The 12,158-nt window shown below is 44.3% G+C and overlaps 1 protein-coding gene across 1 annotated transcript in view; it reads left to right on the top strand.

Moving 5' to 3' along the window:
* b4galt5 (UDP-Gal:betaGlcNAc beta 1,4- galactosyltransferase, polypeptide 5) overlaps positions 1-12,158 on the top strand; it is a 57,725-nt gene that overhangs the window by 30,957 nt on the left and 14,610 nt on the right. Inside the window, exon 2 of the mRNA XM_071348896.1 lies at positions 10,068-10,187. Coding sequence (XP_071204997.1) covers positions 10,068-10,187 — 120 coding nt within the window. The remainder of the gene's footprint in view (positions 1-10,067; positions 10,188-12,158) is intronic.

Here is a 12,158-nt window from a genome sequence, read left to right as displayed (position 1 = left end):
TATTGATGTCACTTGTTAAATCTACTTCAATCAGTGTAGATGAAGGGGAGGAGACAGGTTAAAGAAGGATTTTTATGCCTTGAAACAATTGAGACATAGATTGTGTATGTGTGCCATTTCAGAGGGTTTAAAAATATTTAAGTGCCTTTGAATGGGGTGTGGTAGGTGCCAGGCACAACCGTTTGAGTGTGTCAAGAACTGAAACACTGCTGGGTTTTTCACATGTGTATCAAGAATGGTCCACCACCCAAAGGACATCCAGTCAACTTGACACAACGGTGTGAAGCATTGGAGTCAACATGGACCAGCATCCCTGTGGAACACTTTAAACACCTTGTAGAGTCTATGCCTCAACGTATTGAGTCTATTCTGAGGGCAAAACAGGGTGCAACTCCATATTAGGAAAGGTGTTCCTAATGTATTATACTGTGTGTGTGAGAGCTGGGTGTAGCAGTTGAACCACATCCTTTATGTATGTACTTTCCAGACAACACAACCAAGTCAACCCACTCATGTGGTTCCCACGCCCAGACAGACAGATGGACACGGCCCTGTTTAAAACCACTAACCAAACATTTACAGTGCAAGAAGAAGCCAGTGCTCTCATTTGGGTGACCAGAGCTGTGTTCAAATACATGTCTATTAGAGTATCTGTGTATTTGAGTACTTTCAAATACACAGCCCCAAAAAAGTAATTTTATTTGAATGGTTCTTTGTAAAAACCAAATAGTCTACCAAAATCTATTTGACATTATTTTCAAATTCCTAGGTTAAATGCATGGGAGTGTATTTTAGTGTTTTCAAATACTTTCCAAGTGTATTTCCAAATACATCCAAATATATTAAAATAAAACAAAATCAGAATACTTACTTCAAATGTATTTGAGACATTTTAAGCAGTATTTGAACCCAGGTTTGGTGCTGACAGAATGAATAATAACAATTCAGACATGCTTGATTCGTTTGGTCTTGTGATTTAGTGCCTATATGTGGTGCGGTGCTGCCTATATGTGGTGCGGTGCTGCCTATATGTGGTGCGGTGCTGCCTATATGTGGTGCGGTGCTGCCTATATGTGGTGCGGTGCTGCCTATATGTGGTGCGGTGCTGCCTACAGTTGAAGTCGGAAGTTTACATACACCTTAGCCAAATACATTTAAACTCAGTTTTTCACAATTCCTGACATTTAATACCAGTAAAAATTCCCTGTCTTAGGTCAGATAGGATCACCACTTTATTTTAAGAATGTGATATGTCAGAATAATAGTAGAGAGAATTATTTATTTTTGCTTTTATTTCTTTCATCACATTCCCAGTGGGTCAGAAGTTTGCATACACTCAATTAGTATTTGGTAGCATTGGGTCAAATGTTTCAGGTAGCCTTCCACAAGCTTCCCACAATAAGTTGGGTGAATTTTGACCCATTCCTCCTGACAGAGCTGGTGTAACTGAGTCAGGTTTGTAGGCCTCCTTGCTCGCACACCCTTTTTCAGTTCTGCCCACAAATGTTCTATAGGATTGACGTCAGGGCTTTGTGATGGCCACTCCAATACCTTGACTTTGTTGTCCTTAAGCCATTTTGCCACAACTTTGGAAGTATGCTTGAGGTCATTGTCCATTTGGAAGACGCATTTGCGTTTAAGCTTTAACTTCCTGACTGATGTCTTGAGATGTTGCTTCAATATATCCACATAATGTTCCATCCTCATGATGCCATCTATTTTGTGAAGTGCACCAGTCCCTCCTGCAGCAAAGCAACCTTACAACATGATGCTGCCACCCCCGTGCTTCATGGTTGGGATGGTGTTCTTCGGCTTGCAAGCCTCCCCCTTTGTCCTCCAAACATATCGATGGTCATTATGGCCAAACAGTTGCAAACAGTAGTCTGGCTTCTTTATGGCGGTTTTGGAGCAGTGGCGTCTTCCTTGCTGAGCGGCCTTTCAGGTTTGGGTGATATAGGACTCGTTTTACTGTGGCTATAGATACTTTTGTACCGGTTTCCTCCAGCATCTTCACAAGGTCCTTTGCTGCTGTTCTGGGATTGATTTGCACATTTCGCACCAAAGTACGTTCATCTGTAGGAGACGGAACGCGTCTCCTTCCTGAGCGGTATGATGGCTGCGTGGTCCCATGGTGTTTATACTTGCGTACTATTGTTTGTACAGATGAACGTGGTACCTTCAGGCGTTTGGAAATTGCTCCCAAGGATGAACCAGACTTGTGGAGGTCTACAATGTATTTTCTGAGGTCTTGGCTGATTTCTTTAGATTTTCCCATGATGTCAAGCAAAGAGGCACTGAGTTTGAAGGTAGGCCTTCACCCAATTGACTCAAATTATGTCAATTAGCCTTTCAGAAGCTTCTAAAGCCATGACATTTTCTGGAATTGTCCAAGCTGTTAAAAGGCACAGTCAACTTAGTGTATGTAAACTTCTGACCCACTGGAATTGTGATGCAGTAAATGATAAGTGAAATAATCTGTCTGTAAACAATTGTTGGAAAAATGACTTGTCATGCACAAAGTAGATGTCCTAACCGACGTGCCAAAACTATAGTTTGTTAACAAGAAATTTGTGGAGTGCTTGAAAAACGAGTTTTATTGACTCCAACCTAAGTGTATGTAAACTTCTGACTTCAACTGTGGGTGTGGTGTGGTGCTGCCTATATGTGGTGCAGGTTGTCATGTGTGAAGGTTGACAGAAGGTTAAAGGGAGAGAAACAGGCCTGTTTTCTACTCTCTGACTCCCCAGAGAAACATACAAGAAACAATTAGGAAAAACTTTAGTGCTTCTTTATTGCGTGTCTGCCTCTACTGCACGCCAACTCTCTCAATTCCCAAAGCAAGTAAAATAGATAAATAAACAAGAATGAAATAAACAATTAAAAAAATGTACAGTAAACATTACATTCACAAGTTTCAAAGGAATAGAGACATTTTAAATGTCATTATGTCTATATACAGTGTTGTAACGATGTGCAAATAGTTAAGGTACAAAATGGAAAATAAATAAACATAAATATGGATTGTATTTTACATCTTCCGGCGCCGAAAAGAGATGGCCGCCTCGCTTCGCGTTCCTTGGAAAATATGCAGTATTTTGTTTTTTTACGTGTTATTTCTTACATCGGTACCCCAGGTAATCTTAGGTTTCATTACATACAGTCGGGAGGAACTACTGAATATACGATTAACGTCAACTCATCATCGTTCCTACCAGGAATATGACTTTCCCGAAACGGATCCAGTGTTTTGCCTTCCACCCAATACAATGGATCTGATCCCAGCCGGCGACCCTGTGCGACGCCGAAAAAGGGGCAAACGAGGCGGTCTCGTGGTCAGGCTTCGGAGACGGGCACATCGCGCTCCACTCCCTAGCATACTACTCGCCAATGTCCAGTCTCTTGACAATAAGGTTGATGAAATCCGAGCACGGGTAGCATTCCAGAGAGACATCAGGGATTGCAACGTGCTCTGCTTCACGGAAACATGGCTAACTCAAGAGACGCTAACGGAGTCGGTGCAGCCAGCTGGTTTCTTCATGCATCGCGCCGACAGAAACAAACATCTTTCCGGTAAGAAGAGGGGCGGGGGGGTATGCCTTATGATTAACGAGAAGTGGTGTGATCATCATAACAACACACAGGAACTCAAGTCATTCTGTTCACCTGATCTAGAACTCCTCACAATCAAATGTCGACCGCATTATCTACCAAGGGAATTCTCTTCAATCATAATCACAGCCGTATATATTCCCCCCCAAGCAGACACATCGATGGCCCTGAACGAACTTTATCTGACTCTTTGTAAACTGGAAACCACACACCCTGAGGCTGCATTCATCGTAGCTGGGGATTTTAACAAGGCTAATCTAAAAACAAAACTCCCTAAATTCTATCAGCATATCGATTGTGCTACCAGGGCTGGAAAAACCCTAGACCATTGTTATACTAATTTCCGCGACGCTTATAAGGCCCTCCCCCGCCCCCCTTTCGGAAAAGCTGACCACGACTCCATTTTGTTGATTCCAGCCTACAAACAGAAACTCAAACAACAAGCTCCCGCGCTCAGGTCTGTTCAACGCTGGTCCGACCAATCTGAATCCACGCTTCAAGACTGCTTCGATCACGCGGATTGGAATATGTTCCGCATCGCGTCCAACAACAATATTGACGAATATGCTGATTCGGTGAGCGAGTTCATTAGGAAGTGCATTGACGATGTCGTACCCACAGCAACGATAAAAACATTCCCAAACCAGAAACCGTGGATTGACGGCAGCATTCGCGTGAAACTGAAAGCGCGAACCACTGCTTTTAACCAGGGCAAGGTGACCGGAAGCATGACCGAATACAAACAGTGTAGCTATTCTCTCCGCAAGGCAATCAAACAGGCTAAGTCTCAGTACAGAGACAAAATCGAGTCGCAATTCAACAGCTCAGACACAAGAGGTATGTGGCAGGGTCTACAGTCAATCACGGATTACAAAAAGAAAACCAGCCCCGTCGCGGACCAGGATGTCTTGCTCCCAGACAGCTTTGAGGACAATACAGTGCCACTGACACGGCCCCCTACCAAAACCTGCGGGCTCTCCTTCACTGCAGCCGAGGTGAGTAAAACATTTAAACGTGTTAACCCTCGCAAGGCTGCAGGCCCAGACGGCATTCCCAGCCGCGTCCTCAGAGCATGCGCAGACCAGCTGGCTGGTGTGTTTACGGACATATTCAATCAATCCTTATCCCAGTCTGCTGTTCCCACATGCTTCAAGAGGGCCACCATTGTTCCTGTTCCCAAGAAAGCTAAGGTAACTGAGCTAAACGACTACCGCCCCGTAGCACTCACTTCCGTCATCATGAAGTGCTTTGAGAGACTAGTCAAGGACCATATCACCTCCACCCTACCGGACACCCTAGACCCACTCCAATTTGCTTACCGACCCAATAGGTCCACAGACGACGCAATCGCAACCACACTGCACACTGCCCTAACCCATCTGGACAAGAGGAATACCCATGTGAGAATGCTGTTCATCGATTACAGCTCAGCATTTAACACCATAGTACCCTCCAAACTCGTCATCAAGCTCGAGACCCTGGGTCTCGACCCCGCCCTGTGCAACTGGGTCCTGGACTTCCTGACGGGCCGCCCCCAGGTGGTGAGGGTAGGTAACAACATCTCCACCCCGCTGATCCTCAACACTGGGGCCCCACAAGGGTGCGTTCTGAGCCCTCTCCTGTACTCCCTGTTCACCCACGACTGCGTGGCCATGCACGCCTCCAACTCAATCATCAAGTTTGCGGATGACACTACAGTGGTAGGCTTGATTACCAACAACGACGAGACGGCCTACAGGGAGGAGGTGAGGGCCCTCGGAGTGTGGTGTCAGGAAAATAACCTCACACTCAACGTCAACAAAACAAAGGAGATGATTGTGGACTTCAGGAAACAGCAGAGGGAGCACCCCCCTATCCACATCGACGGGTCAGTAGTGGAGAAGGTGGAAAGTTTAAGTTCCTTGGTGTACACATCACGGACAAACTGAATTGGTCCACCCACACAGACAGCGTTGTGAAGAAGGCGCAGCAGCGCCTCTTCAACCTCAGGAGGCTGAAGAAATTCGGCTTGTCACCAAAAGCACTCACAAACTTCTACAGATGCACAATCGAGAGCATCCTGTCGGGCTGTATCACCGCCTGGTACGGCAACTGCTCCGCCCACAACCGTAAGGCTCTCCAGAGGGTAGTGAGGTCTGCAGAACGCATCACCGGGGGCAAACTACCTGCCCTCCAGGACACCTACACCACCCGATGTCACAGGAAGGCCATAAAGATCATCAAGGACAACAACCACCCAAGCCACTGCCTGTTCACCCCGCTATCATCCAGAAGGCGAGGTCAGTACAGGTGCATCAAAGCAGGGACCGAGAGACTGAAAAACAGCTTCTATCTCAAGGCCATCAGACTGTTAAACAGCCACCACTAACATTTAGCGGCCGCTGCCAACATACTGACTCAACTCCAGCCACTTTAAAAATGGGAATTGATGGAAATTATGTAAAAATGTACCACTAGCCACTTTAAACAATGCCACTTAATACAATGTTTACATACCCTACATTACCCATCTCATATGTATATACTGTACTCTATATCATCTACTGCATCTTGCCATCTTTATGTAATACATGTACCACTAGCCACTTTAAACTATGCCACTTTATGTTTACATACCCTACAGTACTCATCTCATATGTATATAGCGTACTCTATACCATCTACTGCATCTGCCATGCAGTTCTGTACCACCACTCATTCATATATCTTTATGTACATATTCTTTATCCCTTTACACTTGTGTGTGTGTAAGGTAGTAGTTGTGGAATTGTTAGGTTAGATTACTGTTGGTTATTACTGCATTGTCGGAACTAGAAGCACAAGCATTTCGCTACACTCGCATTAACATCTGCTAACCATGTGTATGTGACTAATAAAATTTGATTTGATGATTTGATTTGATTTATTTACAATGGTGTTTGTTCCTCACTGGTTGCCCTTTTCTTGTGGCAACAGGTCACATATCTTCCTGCTGTGATTGCAACCTGTGGTATTTCACGCAATACATATGGGAGTTTATCAAAATTCAGTATGCTTTCGAATTATTTGTGGGACTGTGAAATCTGAGGGAAATACGTGTCTCTAATATGGTCATATATTTGGCAGGAGGTTAGGAACTAGGCAAGGGGCAGTGATGGGAGAAGGGTGGGCAGGAGCCATATCAGCATAAAATAATCATATTGGACAGAATGGGAGGGGCCATCAGTAGAAGATGTTCTTATTGGACAGACGGCAGAACTGGAGGTCAGGTCTGCATAAAGTTTGTTTATTTTTGTTCTTTCTCATCTATCAAGTGCAGCCGTGTGAGTCTGTCGTCGTGGTGATCGTGGCTGGAGATTTGTCTCTCCCCTGATCATTGTGGGGTTTCTGTTTTTTCCTTTTTTTCTCTTTTCTGGTTTTTGTGGGCAGTGTGCACATACACAGACCTGGCTCTCAAGAGAAGACAGGCTAAGGCAGCCTTTCTCGATATCAAGGCTATGCTCACTGAGTCTGTTAAAGCTTTCCTTCATTTTGGGTCAGTCACAGTGGTCAGGTATTCTGCCACTGTGTACTCTCTGTTTAGGGCCAAATATAGCATTCTAGTTTTCTCTGTTTTGTCAGTTCTTTCCAATGTGTCAAGTAATTATCTTTTTGTTTTCTCATGATTTGGTTGGATCTAATTGTATTGCTGTCCTGGGGCTCTGTTTGTGTTTGTGAACACAAACAGAGCCCGGTGAGGGAATGGCCCTCACCGGGCTCTTCGCTGGCCATGGCAGAACGCTGACATTCCTGGCTTGCAGGAAATCACACACAGAATGAGCTGTATGGCTGGTGGCATTGTCATGCTGGAGGGTCATGTCAGGATGAGCCTGCAGCAAGGGTACCACGTGAGGGAGGAGGATGTCTTCCCTGTAACGTACAGCGTTGAGATTGCATGCAATGACAACAAGCTCAGTTCGATGATGCTGTGACACACCACCCCAGACCATGACGGACCCTCCACCTCCAAATTGATCCCGCTCCAGAGTACAGGCCTCGGTGTAACGCTCATTCCTTCGACGATAAACGTGAATCCGACCATCACCCCTGGTGAGACAAAACCATGACTCGTCAGTGAAGGGCACTTTTTGCCAGTCCTGTCTAGTTCAGCGACAGTGGGTTTGTGCCCATAGGCGACGTTGTTGCCGGTGATGTCTGGTGAGGACCTGCCTTACAACAGGCCTACAAGCCCTCAGTCCAGCCTCTCTCAGCCTATTGTGGACAGTCCTTGCAATGTATTGCCCTGGCCATATCTGCAGTCCTCATTCCTCCTTGCAGCATGCCTAAGGCATGTTCACACAGATGAGCAGGGACCCTGGGCATCTTTCTTTTGGTGTTTTTCAGAGTCAGTAGAAAAGCCTCTTTAGTGTCCTAAGTTTTCATAACTGTGACCTTAATTGCCTACCGTCTGTAAGCTGTTAGTGTCTTAACGACCGTTCCACAGGTGCATGTTCATTAATTGTTTATGGTTCATTGAACGTTCTGTTCATTCTGTGAAGTTATTTGGATTTTTACAAATTATCTTTGAAAGACAGGGTCCTGAAAAAGGGACGTTTCTTTTTTTGCTGAGTTTAGGTGGCACACATGAAGACATTTTTCTCTGTTGAGATAATTTCCTTATTAATTTCTAGTCAGATGTCAAATGTTCCTGTTTTGACTCATTTAATAGAGTGGGGTAGGTCTGCTTTATACCAAATTAGCATCCCCATGTTTCACACCTGGTAGTTTGGATGGGACTACCAGCTCTCTGTAACCTAGAGGGCAACCAGTGGGTCCGTCTCCTCTATACCATGTTTCACACCTGGTAGTTTGGATGGGACTACCAGCTCTCTGTAACCTAGAGGGCAACCAGTGTGTCCGTCTCCTCTATACCATGTTTCACACCTGGTAGTTTGGATGGGACTACCAGCTCTCTGTAACCTAGAGGGCAACCAGTGGGTCCGTCTCCTCTATACCATGTTTCTTGTAGGATTACAATGTCTGTATGAATTTTTGGGGGACGAAGTCTGTGTTCCTGCTCTTTAGGCCAATGGCAGATGAACTCACACCTTGTATATTCCAGGTAGTAAAAGCTTTGTGTTCCATAGTGTCTAGTGTTTACTTGTGGTTTAGGCTCTGACCATTACAGTAGGTGTGAGCAGAGCATGTTGAGCATCTGATACATACCTATTAGGTTGCAGGATGGGGGTTGGGTGGGTGTATTAGTGGGGGTTGGGCCTGTTGCTCTGTTCATGGCCTGGGCATATGTGCGGCTGTCATGTTGAGGTACTTGCTGGGGGGGGGGGGCAGAAGACTGATCTGGGTGGGGTCTATATAGGGTGTGGCTAGGGTTTGTTTGGGGATAGGTCGACCGGTAGGGGTGGGGATGTGTCTGATGGCGCTGTGGTCTGGGTGTAGGACCACTTGGTGTGGATCCTCTTGGTGCAGGGTCTCGGAGTTCGGGGAGAATGTCTCGCTGGTCCGGGCGTGGTGTCCGTTACTCCTATGTGAGGTGGTGGGTCTACGGTTGAGGGTTAAGTCCTTTAGGGTCCTAGTAGAAGTTGGGATTGCTGCCTTGTATAGGTGGACCTGATCGTAAAGGCTGTTCAAGTCCAGGGGGAGTGGTGAGCCAGGTAACATTTGGTTTTGAGGCACATGCCCGGCAAATGCGCTCTCTCTCGCCCTCTTTCTCTGTCGCTCTTTCTTGCCATTTTTAAATGAGATATGTTATTTCCCTCTCCCCCATCCCTCTCCCTGTCTCACTCCATAGTAGCATTCTCCTCTGTCAGCTGCTTCAGCAGAGACCCTTTGTGTTTGGGGGAATCCCCTCGTGAAGACACAACGCAGATAATCAATTAGGGTCAGAACAGACCAGAGGGGTACAGTATCCTACGAAGCAGGATCAAGGAGTTAACCATCTAACCTTCCTAAACATTCTTATATATATTATAATTTTTTTTTTTGCTGACAAGCTTGATCTAATTTGACACAACAAGCAAAAGCACATATCTAAGTTTAGCTCTCTTAATAAATCAGGAGAGAGGGGGAGAGAGAGTTCTGGACCTTATATTTACGTACCATATAGGAGTTCTGCATTTGGATGATAATCTTTTTATGGTGCATCCTCACTGGGCTTCCCTATTTTCATTTGGGTTAGACACATCCATGCAGGATCTGAAATAAACATTTCAGTCTGAATACACCCCTTATGAAAATGATTGCTCATTCAGTGTTGGATTGTATACTGATGTTACAGTTCCCTGACAGAGTTAGCACTGTCTGTTTTCTGCATTGTAGTTCACACATACAGTAGTTCATCCTTCCTGTTAGTGGTATGGTTTTTAATTATCCTTCTCAATCTTTTTGGGGGCAGAAAATGTACCAAATTTCAGGTAATTTTGAGAGCATGACAGTATGACTGTATCAATGAACTAACGTTTCTCTCCCTCCTCTCTCCGTAGTAAATGAGTACCTGTTTATGGTGCAGGCCACAGGGATTCACATCAAGGACAACGTGAAGAATATCGGTGTTCAGGTTCTAGAGCAGGTGGTCAGAGGTGGTTACAATATCAATGGGACAGGTAAGACACAGCTAACACAGGTTCTTAATGTTAGGGCACAAGTCTGCCAACACAGGTTCTCGATATAATGTTTCTTAACTCTTCTACATTAATGTGGATGCTACCATGATTACGGATAGTCCTGAATGAATCGTGAAAAATTATGAGTGAGACAGACACACCAATATCATACCCATAACACATGATAACCTCTCACCATTACAATAACATAAGAGTAGGGATGCATGATATATCGGTGAACATATCGGAATCGGACGATATTAGCTAAAAATACCAACATCAGTATCGGCTGATGTCTAGTTTAACGCCAAAGTGCAAAACCAATGTCAATCCTGACGTGCATACCTATATAATGTAGGTACATGACGTAATGACGCCACATAACATGTTGCACTATACGTGCAACACAACATTCCTAACCTGGCCCACAATATCTGCTGTGTGGATCGAGCAGTCAACCAGTCGAGCAGTCATTTGAAAGAGTAAGAAAATTTCAGTGAGACAACTCAAAGGCGAAATCCATTAAAGCCAAGATAATGGAATTCATTGCCATTGACAATCAACCGTTCTCTGTTGTGGGTGATGTTGGCTTTCGCATACTGGTCGAGCACCGGTACACACTACAAAGTGCGCTATTTTCCAGATGTTGCCCTATCGGAGTTGCACAGTAATAGCGTCACTGCTATTAGCTTCACGACATACATACTATGGAATGCCGTTTGGGTCTTTGCGTGTTAAAATAAGATACAGTAGCACTGTCAAAGCTGTACAAGAAAGTCTGCAAACACCAGCCACGAACAATGTGTTTTCAATACCGCGTTGGTAATAAAGCATCATTTGTTAGACTGCAACTTCTGGGGTAGCTAGCTTTAGCCTTGGTACCTAGCTAGAACCAATACAACCAGCCTAAAAACAATGACCAGTAGAAACTGCAGTCATTTTCATTATTCTTAGCAACGATTTTTGAATCCTTGTGAGTAAGTATTAGCTAGGTTGCCACTTGTTGTTCGCCTATTGAAATTTAACTTTAGTTCATGAAAATAAATAGCTAGCCAGCTACTTAACAACTTTGCCCAAAGCTAACATTATAAGCAGCCAGCTAGCTTCATCTGGCTAGTGAGGCTCGACCGGACAATGTGTTGTGAAGCTAGCCACAATAAGGATTAGGAACAATAGTCTAATTTGCGGTTTGCTTTCAAAATTAAATTGTCATTGACAGTGATGCAAATGAATACAAATAGTAGAATTATGCCATACTTTTATTTTAAAGGATAACCGCAAAGTACACTGTTGTGGCTAATCCTTATTGTGGCTAGCTTCACATAGATGGGTCCGACCACCATTAATCAAATAAGAACTGTCTTATAAATGTAGGGTTATTTTAGATGATGACACCTAGCTACAGTATATAGTTGGCTAGCTAACTATAGCTACTGAAACAGATTGTCGCTTTGCTATGTTTTTGGGGAAGAACATTGTCTGCATCCATGAGCTGACTAGCTTCTTTTTATGACCAGCACTGTAGGTGCGCGAGACAACTTTACCAGCATCATAGCATACGTCTTGATTAATCTTTGTGACATATGAAATACGAGTGATAGTGTAATCAATGTGAACGTAAAAAGTTAATAAATGCGTTAAATTATTACGTGACGTGCAGTGATATTCAGGTCCTGATTGGTCAAAAAGCTTAATTGACACGTTAAGTCATATTTTTTTTGACATGCAAAGACCCAAACGGCGCTCCGTAGCCAAGACCCAAACGGCGTTCCATAGAAATCCTGGTTGAGAATGAAACGACTGAACAAATGAACAACGAAACAGCACAGCAAGTATGTGAAAGAAATGGGTTTTGATTATGTTTTACTGGTAATGGGGACATACGTAAATGCCAACAAAATAACTTTTTGGTGTGTGTGTGTAACCTTTTTTTAACTAGGCAAGTCAGTTAAGAACAAATTCTTATTTACA

This window comes from Salvelinus alpinus, chromosome 17 (assembly GCF_045679555.1).
Source record: "Salvelinus alpinus chromosome 17, SLU_Salpinus.1, whole genome shotgun sequence".
Taxonomy (NCBI): domain Eukaryota; kingdom Metazoa; phylum Chordata; class Actinopteri; order Salmoniformes; family Salmonidae; genus Salvelinus; species Salvelinus alpinus.
This window is presented reverse-complemented; position numbering and strand designations above follow the sequence as displayed.